The sequence below is a fragment of the Aspergillus foveolatus genome (assembly GCF_047715535.1).
Source record: "Aspergillus foveolatus strain CBS 279.81 unplaced genomic scaffold BDW70scaffold_108, whole genome shotgun sequence".
Classification (NCBI taxonomy): domain Eukaryota; kingdom Fungi; phylum Ascomycota; class Eurotiomycetes; order Eurotiales; family Aspergillaceae; genus Aspergillus; species Aspergillus foveolatus.
Window position 1 is genome coordinate 18,601 of NW_027396172.1, and position 16,430 is coordinate 35,030.

General features: G+C 51.3%; 8 protein-coding genes across 8 annotated transcripts; 5 read left to right on the forward strand and 3 right to left on the reverse strand.

The window, feature by feature from the left end:
- Positions 1 to 274: 274 nt before the first annotated feature.
- On the reverse strand, positions 275 to 2,715 carry BDW70DRAFT_144807 (trehalose-6-phosphate synthase). The gene is made up of 4 exons (XM_073738318.1): positions 1,920 to 2,715; positions 1,123 to 1,863; positions 706 to 1,048; positions 275 to 639 (listed from the first exon to the last, which is right to left on the reverse strand). Exons 1-4 carry the CDS (start codon positions 2,200 to 2,202, stop codon positions 591 to 593), a joined length of 1,416 nt encoding a protein of 471 aa, XP_073591307.1. The 5' UTR covers positions 2,203 to 2,715; the 3' UTR covers positions 275 to 590.
- Positions 2,716 to 3,497, forward strand: BDW70DRAFT_144808 (Con-6 family protein). Its single transcript, XM_073738319.1, has 3 exons — positions 2,716 to 2,897; positions 2,962 to 3,117; positions 3,177 to 3,497. Exons 1-3 carry the CDS (start codon positions 2,857 to 2,859, stop codon positions 3,253 to 3,255), a joined length of 276 nt encoding a protein of 91 aa, XP_073591308.1. The 5' UTR covers positions 2,716 to 2,856; the 3' UTR covers positions 3,256 to 3,497.
- A 73-nt stretch (positions 3,498 to 3,570) lies between these two features.
- Positions 3,571 to 4,019, forward strand: BDW70DRAFT_154150 (uncharacterized protein; the record flags this gene model as incomplete). Its single annotated transcript, XM_073739777.1, has 2 exons — positions 3,571 to 3,692; positions 3,746 to 4,019. The coding sequence occupies 2 exons, from the start codon at positions 3,571 to 3,573 to the stop codon at positions 4,017 to 4,019; spliced, it is 396 nt and encodes a 131-aa protein (XP_073591309.1).
- A 132-nt stretch (positions 4,020 to 4,151) lies between these two features.
- BDW70DRAFT_11126 (Gfo/Idh/MocA family protein) lies at positions 4,152 to 5,880 on the forward strand. The gene is made up of 3 exons (XM_073734541.1): positions 4,152 to 4,635; positions 4,692 to 5,005; positions 5,067 to 5,880. Exons 1-3 carry the CDS (start codon positions 4,503 to 4,505, stop codon positions 5,844 to 5,846), a joined length of 1,227 nt encoding a protein of 408 aa, XP_073591310.1. The 5' UTR covers positions 4,152 to 4,502; the 3' UTR covers positions 5,847 to 5,880.
- An 88-nt stretch (positions 5,881 to 5,968) lies between these two features.
- Positions 5,969 to 7,514, reverse strand: BDW70DRAFT_144812 (bZIP transcription factor). The gene has a single exon (XM_073738320.1). It carries the CDS (start codon positions 7,283 to 7,285, stop codon positions 6,206 to 6,208), a length of 1,080 nt encoding a protein of 359 aa, XP_073591311.1. The 5' UTR covers positions 7,286 to 7,514; the 3' UTR covers positions 5,969 to 6,205.
- A 1,354-nt stretch (positions 7,515 to 8,868) lies between these two features.
- On the forward strand, positions 8,869 to 9,657 carry BDW70DRAFT_11143 (uncharacterized protein). The gene is made up of 2 exons (XM_073734547.1): positions 8,869 to 9,042; positions 9,109 to 9,657. Exons 1-2 carry the CDS (start codon positions 8,992 to 8,994, stop codon positions 9,553 to 9,555), a joined length of 498 nt encoding a protein of 165 aa, XP_073591312.1. The 5' UTR covers positions 8,869 to 8,991; the 3' UTR covers positions 9,556 to 9,657.
- A 917-nt stretch (positions 9,658 to 10,574) lies between these two features.
- BDW70DRAFT_144815 (bZIP transcription factor) lies at positions 10,575 to 12,581 on the forward strand. The gene is made up of 2 exons (XM_073738321.1): positions 10,575 to 11,755; positions 11,815 to 12,581. The coding sequence occupies exons 1-2, from the start codon at positions 11,057 to 11,059 to the stop codon at positions 12,196 to 12,198; spliced, it is 1,083 nt and encodes a 360-aa protein (XP_073591313.1). The 5' UTR covers positions 10,575 to 11,056; the 3' UTR covers positions 12,199 to 12,581.
- A 2,053-nt stretch (positions 12,582 to 14,634) lies between these two features.
- On the reverse strand, positions 14,635 to 16,181 carry BDW70DRAFT_165947 (aflatoxin regulatory protein-domain-containing protein; the record flags this gene model as incomplete). Its single annotated transcript, XM_073741866.1, has 1 exon — positions 14,635 to 16,181. One exon carries the CDS (start codon positions 16,179 to 16,181, stop codon positions 14,793 to 14,795), a length of 1,389 nt encoding a protein of 462 aa, XP_073591314.1. The 3' UTR covers positions 14,635 to 14,792.
- Between the last annotated feature and the right edge of the window lie 249 nt (positions 16,182 to 16,430).

Genomic DNA, 16,430 nt, shown 5'->3' on the forward strand with positions numbered 1-16,430 from the left:
TTCCTGATTTGAACAGCAACGATGCATAATCCACCCCGCACGGCTCGTAGAACGAGCATTGTCAATATTATTTCTGAAATCCAGTTTCAAACTCCAAAGTCAAGGAATTCAAGCAATTCTAAGCCTAGTCAAGGAAGCGGGCCTATACCCACCCTGCTGTCACCGTCCCGTCACCCCAAGACCGTAGGTCGGTGTCCACTGACTGGTGTGTGAATAACTGTACAAGGTGGCGCAGAGACATATTTACAGTGGTTACTGACCTATTATTCAAAACTTTACTTATCCGCAAAGGTTCTGGAGCATGTAAGATTGAATGAGCGCTTCATAATCAAAGATAGCACAGAATAAGTACAGAAAAAAAGCACGCTTGGCTCGTTGATGTGCAATCCATGTACTCCGTAAAGACAGCATGACTGAGTGCAAACATACTACCGCTAAGCTGGAACACAAATCTTGAGTTCGAGTGTGAGAATTGAATGTTGATTCAGATCCGGATTAAAAGGTCGGGCCCGCCTGTAGAAGAGAAGAAAACAGAGTCCGCAATGCCTGATAGACGCGAGTCAAATCAGGTCGGAATCGAGCAAAACACCTTAAACGCAGCTAGCAAGAATTTTTGTAAATGTCTCGCCCCATTTCGCACTACATCTCACCGGTCAGTATACCACGACTATCAGGCTAATGAGGTAGGCAAGACGCGGAGCATACCTTGTATTATTCGTAACGAACTCCTCCAACTGCAGGTACCTCTTCTTCTTTTCCTCAGGGCTCATTGTCGCTGCCTCGTAAATCGCGTCCGCCAGCTGCTGCGCACTAGACGGGTTGAAAGTAATGCTTCCGTTGCTCATGAACGAGGCCGCGCCTGCAAGTTCCGACAGCACGAGGACGCCAAACCGGTCTTCCTGGCAGGCAACGTATTCCGCTGCGACCAGGTTCATCCCGTCGCGTCGAGAGGTGATGAGGCAGATGTCCGCGATGCGGTAGAGCGCCGTCAGGTCAGTGAACGGGACGGAGTGGTGCAGGTAGATGATCGGGGTGCCGTCGGGCGTCGCTATCACTGTCAGTACACCATCCCCGACAAGCAGCGAAGGACGGTCTGAGGGAATGGAAAGGTTTGATACTTACAGTGCTCTCCATTGATTTTGCCCACAAGCATACTCAGCTCCTTCTCCAACTCCTGGTATTCTTTCACATCCTCGCGGCTCGGAATGGCCACCTGGATGAGCGTCACCTTGTTCTTGAGCTCCGGATGCTGCCGCAGGAAGTAGTCATATCCCTGCAGCTTCTGCACAAGGCCTTTCGTGTAGTCAAGTCGGTCCACGCCCAGTATCACGGTCTTGCGCTTGTACTCATCCTCGAGTTCCTTGATGCGGTTCTTCACCTCGGGAGTCTGCAGTCCATCCGTGAACTTGGCCGGGTCGACACCGACGACGAACGTGCCCGTACGCGCTGTGTGGCCCTGGTAAACAATACCGTCACCATCAACGCTGACGTCCAAACCGCGCGAACAGCACTCGATGAAATTCCGCTTATACTCGTCCGTGTGGAAGCCGATGAGGTCGCAGGCTAGAACACCAGCCAGCAACTCCTTCTGCACCGGAAGCGCGCGCCAGAAGTCCTCGGCCGGGAACGGGGTGTGCAGCGTGAATCCGATGGGGCACTTTTTGCCCTGCTTCTCGAGTCGGTCGCGCAGGTACGCTGGGAGCAAAAGGAGGTGATAATCGTGGACCCAGATCAGGTCGCCGTCGCACGCTGACTCGGCGACAGAGTCGGCAAAGATCTCGTTGACTTTCTGGTATGATTTCCATGCGTCCTCGTTAAAGTCAACACCGGATTGGTAGTGGAGGATCGGCCAGGCGATCCCATCTAGGCCGGTTAACACTTCTGCTCATCTTCCGAGGACTGGAAGGGAGGAAACACACTTGAAAACACATTATAATGGCTGTGTGCCAGCACTTCATCCAGAAAGATCCCAACCGCGTTGTTCTCGGCCAGTGCCTCGTTGGCGGTCTTGCGCTCCTCGGGACTCTCGATGTTCGAGCCCGGCCAGCCGAACCAGCGCACGTTGGTAGACTTGCTAACGCCTGAGAGCGCAGTGACGAGGCCGCCACTGGAGAGCGTGGACTCGTACTTGCCGTCGACCTTTTTAAGTGAGAGGGGAAGCCGGTTAGAGACAATGAGCAGCTGGCCCTTCTTGTCAGCCATCTTCAGCTTCGGTTGTAGGAAATGTGTTATGGTCGGTATAGCTTAGGGGTCAGGTGAGAGGAGAAAAATCCGCCTACGCGGTTTAAGCTATGATTCGAATTTGTGGTTTGAACTGTCTTCAAGAGGTTTTGAGTGTCACTCGTCAGGTTGGCTTGTTCTGGTTGATTTCTTACGCCACTTGATGCCAGGTCATATACTAATGTTACGTGGAAAGCAGGCTGATTGATGTCAGGGACTCAGATTATTCTTCACTGTTATCGTATCTGTTATCATGCCCGTTTATCTTGTCAACCTAGAATTTTCTTGTCTTGACTTGTCAACGCGAGCGATGTTCTTGGTGCGGAGAATGATGCGGGGATGACGTCACGCAGCAATGCGTGGTGCCACTCTAGACCCTTGACAGTACGCCGCAATACGGACAGAGCTGGGAGTTCGAGGTGTCTGCGGTCCACAGTAAAAGTATGGAACTGACGTGAAACTGACTGCAGGACGACGTAGAAGCCTCAAGCGTACAGTAACCGGCAAGGTCAATTGTATATAACCGCTGTCCTTAACGGAAACTAAATGCACATCGAATGTTATACACTCAGCCCATACCATACCACATACCAAACGGTCTCTATATTTAGCACCACTATCTAGGACCACTACAAAATGGCCGACGAGCGGATCAACCAGATGAGAGGCTACAAAGCGTAAGCTTAATCTTGGATTCGTTTATCAAATATTAAACAGACCATGCTGACCGCGCACGATCAGCACTCTCAACAATCCCCGCGTCTCTAACGAGGCTAAGGAGCACGCACAATCGGTCCTTGACAATGAGCTTGGCGGTGACCAGCCTCATGAGGACATCCTGACAGCCCAGGGCGCTCGCGACAAGTCCCCGAACCGCGTAGCCGGCGGTTACAAAGCGTACGTTTCCTTGCTTTTTCTACACTATTTACATTTGCGATCTCTGACTGGTTGTGCAGGGCGATGCATAACGAATCCATCTCGAAGCAGGGGAAAAAACAGGCGCAAGAGAAGTTGGGCGAGATGCCGCAGGAATAATTGACTTGTACCTAATGAGATATTGAATAATGCTTTACGAGCATATCTTGCATTTGTTGACTACTTGCTGTAATATTGAATGTGTGGAGAACTCCATACTCTGCGCATACATCATGACCACTTCAACTATGATATCATCCACGGTCATGCCATATCTAGAGCTATATACGGCTTCCCCGTCTCTCTACTCTTTTACTCTCCTTGACAAGACAAGAAAATATCTGATCATCAATTGAGCTTCATATACATTTAGTTCTTCAATTAACGCCTTAAATTATCCCTCGACTTATTTCTTTTGAAATTACTCATCACGCAATGTCCTTTACACGCACCCCTCTCCGCCTCTCGCGGGCTATTAACACCACGCGCCCCCAATTTACCCGCCGCACGTATGCCTCTGAGCCTGCGCCGCAACAGGGCGGTAACAACTCCACATGGTACGTACCAGCACTGCCCGCGTTATACCAACTCCTGCATTAACACTGTCTAGGATGATCATTACCGCCGCCCTCGGCATCCCTGCCGCGTACTATCTCTTCATGGGTCGCGGAGACACCCACCCAACCCCCTCTGAGAAGGACCAGCCAGCGAGCCGAAAGGCCCCTGCTGGAGGAAACAGCATCTCGTCGAAGCAGGAAGGTCTGAGCAACAAGGATACAAGTAACCCATATATCAACGAGCCGGGCAAGAGTATAACGGGCGAAGGCGAGACAGAGTCGGCCAAGTTCAAGGGGACAGTTTCGCCACAGAGGCCGCAGAACTGAGCACGTGCTCTTTGTATTATACGAAACTCCTGAGGGTCTAGTGATAGAATAAGCAATTGTACTGATTTGCATAAATTTCTGGGGCTCTGCTCGGAATTTGGAGCATGCGTAGTTAGTCTTGTTCCAGCAATCGATCTACAGCACTCAGGCAGAGAGCCTCGGGTGTCCCGGAGGACTTATCTTGTACCGACCATTAGCACATCATCACGTCTGCCTGAGTGCAGGGATACTAGCGGGACTTACCATGCTTGACGTCAAGCTAAACTCCCGGTGCTCCAATGTTGAAACATGTTTTGGGCGACCGTACCACCACTGCCGCATGTTTAAGTCGTATGTTTCAAAGGGCATCACATCAGCACCGACGTCAGCGTCCAGCTCAAAAACAGATATATTTCTGCTAGAGACAGCTTTCGTCGTACTTAAGTATACCAACCGTACCCGTATACATAGTTTACAGATAATCCCAGCTGAGGAGAGAAGAAAATGGCCCTCGTCCTCCAAACTGCGACTTTTGCCCACCAGTATCTCAACTCCTTCCTCTATTCCCAGCCGAAGAAGTCCGCCGACGCCCTCAAACTAGGCGTCTTGTCGTCTGCTCAGATCAATGCGGCAGCTAGTAATCACCCCTCCCCCTCCGCTTTCACTCTGCTGTGATGAGCTAACGAATGCTAGTAATTCACCCCGTCGAAACGCACCCGCACATAACACTGTACGGCATTGCCTCTCGCAATCAAAGCACCGCACAGTCCCAGGCGAAGAAATACCACTTTAAGCAGGCGTACGGGTCCTACCAAGCTCTTTTGGACGATCCCGAGGTCGATGTCGTTTACATCTCTACGCCAAACGGGCAACACCTCGAGTGGACTATGAAAGCAATCAATGCAGGCAAGCATGTGCTCTGTGAGAAGCCGTTCATGAGTAATGGCGAGGAGGCGAGGAAAGTTGTCGAACTGGCAAAGGAGAAGGGGGTGGTTGTTGAGGAGGCGGTACGTTGATATCCTTCCCCGTTCGATCTTTGATAGAATAACGACTGATTGAATCGCTTAGTTCCATTGGCAATTCCACCCTGCCGCACACCGGTTCCGCGCTCTCCTCGAATCAGGAGAGTATGGACGGATTTTGCGCACTAAGGCGCTCATGACTGCATCACCGGGTGTGCCGGAGGGCGATATTCGATGGCAGTATGATCTAGCTGGCGGGTCAGCAATGGACATGACCTACGCACTGTCCTTCACGCGGTACGCTCTGGAAACGTCTCACCCAAAGCATATCCATAGCGTAGCCATGAAGCCATACAACCATGACCCTCGCGTCGACGAGGCTATGTACGCATATCTCACCTTCGAAGCCTCGTCCAAGGTCGGCGGCGGCGACGTTCAGAGCCAGATCTATACGGACATGGCGCGGTCCTGGACGCTCGGCATCATCCCGCGGTTCTGGGAATACCCGAGCATCGAGGTTGAGACGGAGAAGGCAATTATCTACTTCTACAACGCAATGATGCCGCATCTTTACCACTATATCAGTGTCAAGGAGAAACTGACGGGGAGACTTAGTACGTATCGGCAGTATGCGGGAGGTCCCGTCTGGGGGTCCCATGAAGTGAGTGTTGGTGGGAAGGGAGGGAAGAGCGGGTGGAGTACGTATCGGTGGCAATTGGAGGCGTTTGTGGAGAAGGTCCGTGGGGGCAATCCGCCGGTCTGGGTTGAGAATGAGGAAAGTGTGGTACAGATGGAGGTTATTGATCAGTTGTATAGGGCTGCGGGAATGCCGGTAAGGGGGGAAAAGACTGGATCACAGGGTGGGGACCGGGGGAAGAGGGGGTAGACTGGTTCTTCCATAGCTACTTAGGACATTCTGGCAGAGTTGCTAGTAAAATTTTATATTGGTCGGTGCTATATCGTAGATTTAAAGTAACCGTGCTGTATCGTAGATTTAAGTAACAGACGGTCAGTGCAACAGACTCATATGTAATGTATCAGCCTACACCTATACATAAAAGCGTCTATCAAGCTATTTACTGAATTTGTACTATATAATGACATGGTAGAATGGTAAAGACCGTGAGTAATGTAGAACCGAACGCTTTTCAAACAAGACATCCACCCGCTAACCGTGTGCCGCATATTCGTAAAGATCGTACAGAAGATATTCCGTAAGAGAAGCCGGATAGCATGGAAGAACGACTAGGAAATGCTAATCTGCAGGTCGAAATCATTCGGATCATGCTGCGAGAACATCTGATTCATTATCGGTTTCTCGACGCCGCACGGCAATCCAGATCCGTCGCCCATCCGCATGGGTCCCTGTTGCGCGTTTGACAGGTCCATACTGGTTGGGTTAAGATTGGTACGGGAATGGTTAAGGTTGTGATGATGAGGGGGTCCCTGGGTATGAAGGCTGCTCACGGTCTGCCGCGGCGAGATACACTCTGAACCGTGACGCTGGCCAAACGAGCGGTCACCCTCGTCGTCCTGTTCTCTGCTGGAAGCTGAGGTCCCGCTCGAAGCCGACGAGATGGAATCATGCTTTGTTGCCTGCTTGACCATCCGCCCCAAGTACAGGTGGATGGCCTCATCATCGCACCGTGAGTGCATGAGGATCTGGTCTTTCAGCGAAAGCAGTTGACTGTGCAATTCCTTAATTTCGATCTCAAGGGTGGACTTTCTACGCGACACCTCCTGGAACCGTGTCCGCAATTGGTCCGTCTCGCGCTTCTTCTTCTGACGCGACTTGCTCGCCGCGGCCCGGTTGCGCTCGAGGTGCTTGGCCCGCTTCTCTGCGTCCCCGGTCTGCCAGCGTAGCGGTGAGGATGACTTGTTGCTGCTGATATCCGAGTGCGGCGAGAACCGGAACTCTGGATCTTGTTCTGCGGGATTGGAAGTGGTGGAAGTAGAGGAGAACGATGAGAAAGATGGCATGGGCCCGTAAGAGTTGAAAAAGCCCGGCTGGTTGAAGTCGTCGGTTGAGTCTTTACGGGTGTCGCGGGGCGCTGGGCGGAGGGCGCGGTTGCGGTAGCGGGGACGCATCATGTCCTCGTTTGCATTTGTGCTTTCGCCCTGCATGGCCCGTACGGAGACCATAGCGGGCTGGTGGGGTGGGAATTGCATGTGTTCCATCGGCAGGTCGTGATGATGGCCATCTTTTTCGAGTAGAGAGAGAGGGAGAAATTCTGGCGAGAATTCCTGGCCCAGAAATAGCGACTCGGGGGCGATCGAGGAATCCAGGCTGGGATCGGGCTGATAGAAAGTTGTTTGGCTGGTCATGCTGCTGGTTACCAATGCTGTTCCTGCACGAATTTTGGTAGTCTTGATATGGGTGTTTTAGCCAGCTGGGTCTTCTTATATGGTGCAATAGCACTTTCCCGGTTATATTGGGAGACGGTACGGTGCGTTAAGGTCAATTGAGGGGTTTAGAATGAAGAAAGGCTGTATTGATTGGGCGTTACAGATACTAAATAGCTGGTTTGATGTGGCAAATATTGAATGGATCAGCAATTGAATATGGAGTTAGGAAAGAAAAGCATTAAGGTGGCCTGTAGCTTTGCCATGGAGCTATATACCGATCCACGAGGGCATCGAGTAAGCGGGGAAACCAGCCCTCAGAGCGCAGGTATTGACGTTTTCCAAGGAAGGATCGCGATAACCAGACTCAAGGGAAGTTGATCTTGGCTACCATACAAAGTAGCAGTTCTAAAGGCCCATGGCTGTGAGTAGATCAGTGTCAGAATGACGCCTGCACTCCTGAATTCGTGCAGGTGTCATGTCTCGAAACAATCAGAGTGGCGGGAAGAGAAATACTGCTTGGGTCCTGCTGCGATTGGTACCTCCACTTTACCAGTACAAGCTGTACTAGGAAAGGTATATCGTAGCCTTCAGTTAGTCTTTGAACCCTTCCTGCGCCGGGTTTGGATGGTGCCATTTCTGCCGTTTCTCACGCAGCCGGGACCGGGGGTAGCTATTCCGGCGACCCAGCTAGCATAATTGAGCAGAATTGCGAAGAAGTACTGGTGTAGTAACCTCGCAGGATCAGTCTCGGGAGAAAGGCCCGGCAAACGTGCTGATGCAATATGACATCGAGCCCTGTAAGGTCGTTGATCCTGGAGTTCTTGTTATCATCCCTCGCCCAGCTCCTACCCCAACAAAAGTCCAGACCATGTTCCAATCAAGCCACTGCGAACCTTGAGCATTGGAGAATGATGAGTAAAACTTGCCACCTACCCTTTTGCCTAAAGGTTAATGGCCCTGAATCCGCCAATCATGGAAAACAGAGCGTGATTCAGGCCGCCCGCGCAACAATCAGTGCCGTTGCCTGAATGCGGCAAGAGATGATCGATCCAAGCATTGTAAGCGTACACTAGGCCATAGCTTCGACCAATGAAAAGCAGCTGGAAATGGTATCCGACTCATGGGGCGGGTTTTGATATTTTATCCTGACCCTGCCAACCGGTTGCATCACCATTCATCGGTGGGGCACCGGCAAGAGTCCAAGTTGATAACTTATTTCCTGGCCAATCCTGCAACTCTACTAAATCCTGGAATTCTCGATCCTTGTGCTGTCAAGTCTCGGGGCGGGAATGCTGTTTGCCATCCCCGGATTGTGATCTATCAAATCCATGGAGACCGCACGCTATTCGCGTGCAACCGCTGGACGGCCCTGCCTATCAGCCATCACATTTTCGGGTCTGACGTCTTCTCCGCCATAGAACTTTGGGATTTTTGGTGATTGTTCTTGAATGCATTGATGGCGGAAATCGAACTTCGAGGAGGCAGGACAATACCCCTTGGGAACTTTGGCTGCAGAATTCCAGAACACGGCTGTCTGGAATGTGAGGACTAGTAAACATTCTGGAGGGACAGATTATATTTTAGCGGGCGCATACCTTCAAATTTGATATCGTCGCGATGGACAGCGGAGCGTTTAGAAGTGAATTATCTCCTCGCCGCACTTGATATCAAACTATACTGCTGAAATGGAGAGGGAATGGAAGAATAATGCGGTTGCAAGCAAGCCCGAGCTCTCGGTACGCTCCACCCAACATTTCTCTTTGAGATATAGTTAACCTTGCGACTTCTTTTGAAATAATCAGAGCGACGTCATTGAAGCCAGACCCTCTGATTTTGACTCTGAACAAACCGCAGCTCCAGTCAGATCGCAACACAGAGAAAGCACCTATTTCACATGCTTGAAAACTTTACAGGCCTCGAGACAGAGCCTGCAATCTGTGGTTACCAGTCCCCAACACAATCCGGAGAATAACTATTATCGACAGCCTGGCTGTCGCGTGTTTCGGCGAGTGTCGCATCTCGATCATGCGACCAGCTCATTATGCCGTGACCCAGAGAGCCCGTTGTCGCGAAGTCGGGGGTTCTTGAGGAATATGAAATCAAAAATCCGCATGCCGTCTCTATCCTTGGACCATCAGGACGTGTCGCAGGAGATCAGGCCAAGGCGTAGTAGGATGTTCGTTTTGTTTTCATCTCGGCCTCTATTGTTTGCGGAAGGTCGCCGCGATTATTCCTCGAGGCGATATTGAGTTTATATGAGGTGTGCTTTGGTGGTGCTCACAACTACCAACACATGTTATATTGCTCCAGCGCTTCTGGCTTGCATCGAATAATCAGGTTGCCTCTGACATGCTTTGTTGCTGGATTTGGCATGCGGCATCACAAACTTGAAATAACAAGATCCTCTGGCAAATCATCCAGAGACGTCGCAAGCTAGAAATAAAATCTGGAGTATGGTCTCGCCCAGCGTGAGCAAATCCAAACGACACAGTAGGAGCCGGGTTCAAGATCTTGTGTGGGCAATGTACGAGAGCCTGCGTGTCGCAAAAAAGTTCCTACGGCCCTGGTTGGTGCGAGAAACCAAAAGCGAGAAGTCAGTTCACTTTGGGAAATCAGCATCCAATGACGGGCATTATTTGAGAGCTTTTCGCTAATCGAAATTATTTGTTATGGCCTTAGCGTCCTTAGTTTCAATAATGTCTGGGTCGACGTCGACCACTCGGGGCTTCCGTTATTCGAGGCACGTGCTCGAGGGCATATCACCCATGGATTGAGTCTCTTCAACCACAAAGGCGTTTTACTTCGCCGCATCAACAGTCGCAATGGGAAGTATCAGTGTCAACCGAGTTTGCCAGCGAGTCATCATGACTAGACGTTTATTGAGAGCAGGCCGTGAATCTCTGTGAACTGCCGCAATCAACCTGGCCGCTTCATTTCGAGAATTTGACGTAACTACTCATCCCCTCGGAGCGTGTAATTGCATGGCAGAGACGTAATCCGAATCACGAGAGGCCACAATCCTTCGTATGTAGCTTGGAGTAGTGCTGGGATACTGATTGAAGCCCGTAATAACGAGACGCCTATGGACTTGTACCAGGATGCGGATCACCGGGTTCTTCCGACAACCACAGCCACCGATATAACCATTATCCACATTGATCTATCCCAATAAGGCTCGATGCGTCTTCGTGCGCTGCAAGGGGCGGGGAAGGGTATCATCGGAACGGGAGCAATCCGGGGTAGCTAATGGAGATTGAACGAGATCTGTAGATCTAGTCGGATCGATGACTCAATGCAAAGGCTTGCTATAATCGGGATGCGGTAAATTGCTTGATAATTCGATGGTGCCTAGTCAAGGCGCGAGTCAGTAACACTGGGCGAGCTAGGGGCGATCGCGGAAGACCCGCAGGAACAATCCAAGGTTGGCTGATCGAGTAGCTCAATGTAAAAGCTGGCCAGAAGCACATATGTAGGCAGACTCAACTTCAAGGAACGCGAAGCGGCATCAGGATCGAAATGACGTACGCGTAGAGAGTCCGAGGTTCGAATTCTGGATAGCCTCGTGAAGTGGAAGCGGATCGAATGGTCGCCGACCAGAAGCCAAGCTGAGAGAACCCCGTGGGCAGCCAAAATGCGGGGTTGCCCTGAACCCGCCTGCAGCCGGGTCTTATCTAACACTCTGGTATCCTCCACCTGTCTTCTCAGCCTTCTCGCTGCATCCAAGTGCTGAATCCACGAAAGGGAGTTGATATGGAGGTAGAACATTCAACACCTCCCACGCCCACCGAGGGCGTTCAGAAGAAACGTCGACGGACCGAAGCCCAGCTGGCGCGCAAACGACAGGCCGACCGTATCAACCACAAGGCCAAACGCGAGCAGCAGAAGCGGCAAATGGAGAACCTGGAAACACAAGTCACCAATTTGCAGCAGGCCGTCCAGTCGCTCACCGATCAAGTTCGCGTCCTCAACGAAAGACTGCGGGATCAGTCGCGATATTTCTCTTGTTTTGATCTCGCGGAAACGCCCAGTCCCGTCGGTACCGCCGGCAACTCGTCCACCTCGCTTCCGCAACCGCGGCCGCTTCCCAACGCGCAGGACATGCTTCTTCTCCCCGCAGATAAGCTACCCATGCTCGTTCCTGCGCCAGTACTTGGGGAGCCCGATAACAATGTCCCTGTCGACTGCCGGTGCGGAGTAGACCATCGCTCGTACTACGAATGCCTCGAGTACTCGACCTTTTCCATCCTCCTCCGCGCTCACCAGGGCCTCAACACAAGCCTCTCGAATCCAACGCGGCTCCCTCGCACGCCGTCTCTAATACATGTCTTTCGCCCAGCGTCGACCGATAATCCAGTCATCCAGATCCTTGGCCTCGTCTTCAGCCAAGTGCGTCCGGCAAATGTCCGTACTCTGTTTGCTTGCTATGTGGTGATGTATCGCTTTCTACGAGTAAGCTCCTCCTCGCAACTGGAAACCATACATTTTCCCCCGCCTAACATCCTGGCTAGTGGCGCCTCTGCCCTGACGAAGAAACCCAACGCGATGTTCCAACCTGGCTATATCCGACCGAAATCCAAAAGACCATTCCGCATCCCGTTTGCATCGACTTCCTCCCATGGCCGGGCCTCCGCGATCGTTTGATACACAAGGCGCAGCAGATACAAGACCCCCGGCACTCAGTGATGATGTACATGCGCTCAATTCACTTCCGGTGGCCGGGGGACCAGGAGTTTATCTACACCAACGAGAACGGGGAACTGATGCCGACACCGAGTTTTGAGGCCGGCTTGTACGCGTACGAGAACTGGCAAGTGTCGCGTGAATGGGCGGCAACGTTTCCGAAATTGAAAAAGTACGTCAACGTTGGTGATGATGAGGGTGTTCTGGTTTGAAACGCATTGGTATGACCATCCACGTCGTCGCTGACGTTGCCGAGCTTTCGGCCATTGTGGTTTTTATTAAATGTTGCCTATTGAGCAATCTGTGCAACCTACTTGCAGGTGTACATCATGAGTCAAACAACTAGAATCCGCAAGTAGCGGTGCTGCAGAGCATGTATATTCCTCATCGAGCTTACCATGTTCTTGTATTTAGCTGCGGCAATAGCCTACAAACAACATCATTCTTACACTCTCAGGAGTTCATACCCGGGCGTTTCTGAGCCCAAGGTCATAAGGTCCCGCAAACCTTATAAAGTTGCATACAAACTATGTAACCCGATTCCGGGCACCAACGGTGCCAGCAATTGTTTCTTTGAGTTAGGCGTGGCGCCAACGGCGGGCTTCTGATATGCATAGCTGTCCCGCAACGGTTGCAAAATCGGCTGTACTCGGATTCTATACGAATGGACATGGGTTCTTCGAGCCCGTTTCCTGACGGCCATCCATGTCTTGCCCAGCCATCTTAGTCTGGTTCTTGAGTGGCCACTCACATCAGCTGTTGTCTCACCCGTATCCCAACAGCCATCCATATCGTTACCAATCATCCTAGCCTTTTTTTCCTCACTGGCCACTCACATTGACTGCTGTCTTCCCTTGCGCTTGTCTTCGGATCCGCCAGTCTGACATTCGAGCTACTGCAGATAACCCCTGTGCAGGAATGATCGTATGATCGCACCCTCCGCATGGGGGCTCAGTGTCTTCCCAAATCAAACTGACCGTTCAGCCCGCCAGGGAATTGGGTCCCTAGACGAAGATAATGCTAGTGTTCCTGCTTGAGGTCATAGTGGATAATCCATGCCCACTGACATGAATCGGCGAACATTAATCCTGCATGTGTTGATTCAAATTCCCAAGGCTTCGTTGAACGAGTTAGGGGCCCCTGATGCCTTAGATGATGCTGTCATTCCACGTTCCCCGTCTTTATGCCAGCGGGGACTCATACCTGGTGCAACATCTCTTTTCTTTACAACTCGAACATCGACTTAACCTGGCTTTGCCTTATGATATAGCGCCACCGCTCGTTGTGTCATCTAAATGAACCTGTTTTCCTTAAGCTTGACAACTCACAGTTCAGAACTTGAAAATAATGACCGGCGTGTTTGAGAAAGGCGGAGGTGTATCCCATCCAGCGGTATCAGGCTTGATTGTAGCCCTTTACCAAAGTGTTAAGTAATGAGTTGTCTGGGGACGAACAGCCACACCATCAGTATGTCAAGCTTGAGGAATGCCACTGGAGATTACGAAGGGGCTTTACATAATATGTTTCTCCTGTCCTGAAAGGGTAATCTGTAGAAAGCCGCACAAATGTAAATTCCCCATTTTGTCACGAGTGAAAAACTTCGGATGATAATCCACTAATTCCTTGAAGTCATATCGGAAGGGTTTATTGGTGTTTACGGAGCAGACAGGCGGCCCTAGATGATTGATCCCGCTTTCCCAAGGGAGCCACGTGATCGTGACTGGCATCAAGGCGACGGCATGATAGTCCTTTCTCTTCCCTTTCGTAATCTGCCTGACCATATTTCACCCACGGTATTCTTCTCTCCGGAGATTCGGAGATAAGACGAATATAGGAAGAATGATGCTCTGCGCGCTGTCTCAGAAAGAAGAGATAAAATGAAATTCTTGCGAGTGCGGTTCGGCTGAAGCCGCTGCCTAAAGCAAGGTCTCCGCTGAATTTCTTGCGCATGGGGATCCAACACTAAACACGCAGTACTTGCTCAGAGATGCAGAAAAACTCCGGAGCCGCGCGGGCCACAATTCGAACCTCAGCCTTGGAGAGCTTGGCAGAATGCCTTTGTGACTTATGCTGGTACATCCTGATACGTAGCAAGGGTCAATAAGCACGGCTTTTTTGCGATTCCCGATTGCTACTACCATTTGCCTTGGGCATCAGTGAGACGACTACGGCCTGGTCCAGTTCTCTGCAGAGAAGATCCCCTTAGCTCGATGTGAACGCTCCAGATTGCGCAAGAGTCCACGCATAGCTGAGTTGCCAGTTTCAAGGGAGATAAACTATCGTTGAAGAGAACCAAGCCATGCGTACGAATTAGATTTACGATTGGGTTAAGGGTGATTTGGCATCGAAACTAGTGACCATACAGAAATTGAATCCCTGTCTAAGTCGAAATCTGAAATTCTTGAGCGGCAAGCCGCCGACCTCGACCGCAAGGCAACTGGCCCATCAGATTCTCACTTTTCTGGGACAATTGTGTTATGTTGGGAGCGTACTGCAGAGCCCTCACAGGCTTCGGTATCTGTGGGTGAAGTATCTATCGTGCAATCACCGGGCGTCTCGTGGATATTAGGGTCATTTGCCCAGCGACACGGATAGCCTGACATCTTATCTGAATCCATACCGAGCACAACGGCTCAGCATCCGTATCCGGAAATGAAGATCATTCTTGTTGTTTGAAGGAAAGAGTTGGATTTTACTGAACTGGTGCGTTTGAGCTCTGGAGGATCTACTCCAACCGCCCGCGTCGAAGTTGCCGCCCAATCTATATACAAAGGAATGTACCGTCAGCGAAGATATCTGTTCATCGTCATGCCCGCCGAAGAATTTCGATTGTTTCAGAAGATACGGCGCGAAGCCGTTTACGAAGGTCATCCTCCATTTTGGAGAATGTGGAACCTGATAACGGCAATATGCGTCTCGCAGCAAGCAACGGGTTCTCAATGATGCTATCTGTGCTGTTGGAGCCGAAAGTAGAAGCCGGCGAAAGACACGACCTTAGGCGAACATTTTCTAGCCGTGATGCAAGGACGTTGACGAGCCGCTGTACACGGTGTAATTCGCTCAGGACAAGCTGCGCTGCCATACGGTTTTGGTTTCTTCCTTCAATAGAGTAACTGCCTACCGGGCCTGGCGAGCCCGGTAATTGTTCGTCGAATGGGAGGAATTGCCTAGATCTATCTGAATGCATAGAGACCTCCTGTCCCCAGCCCCTGGTGTCCTCCGTGGCGGGTATTTGTCCCCTCGCTGCGGCAATATACCTACCCATCACTTTGAGAACAGCAAGTGAGACAATGGATAGTATGTACCCGTCGTGAGAGCAAGGGCAATCCATAACAGCGCTGAGCGTATTGATAGCCTCTCTATTATCTGACACCACGGATTCTATTGTTGGGGCCCTGCTGGAACCCTGCTGTCTATTGGCTTTCTTGCACAGCGTCGGTGTGTCAGCAAACACGTCCTTGAAGACATCCAATACAGAGATCAGACAGGACTTCACATGGTTTGGTGTGGTTTCTGAAGTGTCTTCTGATTTCGGATCCGAAAGCGCTGGCGTCGGAAGCAACGGATGCTCGGTGACCGACACAGATTCCCCGATTGCCTGAGCTGGTAGCGAGTCAATGTCACAGGTATCGAATAGGGGCGATCCCATGACTGATCCAAACAAATTCCCTACATCAGGGGGCATTGATATTAGTGACGAAAGATCCCCGACATCTGGGTTGAACGCGCTGGGAGACAAGAAGGACCGCCAAACGTCTGGAGTTTGGGGTATACAATGCTCTGGAGAAGGCTCCGACGTCGGAATAGGGGTTATCGGCGTCAATAATGGGGTTTGCGACGGGCCGCTGGTGACAGGGTTTGACGGCAAGACGCTTGAGGTTGCGTTGCCGCCGGTATTTGCCGGATGGATCGCTGGGGATATTGTTAATGCTTCTGTCGTTCTTCCTGTGGATCCCGATCCCAGGAGCTGTGCCATGCTGCGCGAAGTACGGCCTGTCCGGCGGGATACTTTATACTCGCAAGGTAGCCGACGCCGAACACAACGACCGCAGATCGGCTTCTCCTTGTTGCACTTGACCTTTGAATTTGCGCAGTGGATGCAGCTATCCCGGAGCTTTCGTGGTTGCTGTCCGTTGGGAAGGCGACGAGAACTCGACAGTGAGCAAACCGAGCTCGACGTGAAGGGCTCCGTCATCATGAATCACGATGTTTGCGGATGTCGGGGTTAGGTGAGTACTCGGGGACATTAGACGACTGGGAGGATGGCTACGCCGAAGAGGTAGGAATGAGCAACAAGAGGCTCGTGCCTTGTCGGCCAATGTATCGTATTGTGCTGTCCGAGACTAAGACAGCTGGGCATCACTTTGCCCCGGGGCTCTCTTCCGTTTATCTGACTTCTTTGATAAAGTGGCCTTTGCTTCTGCTCACGAGGGAAACTCGATCC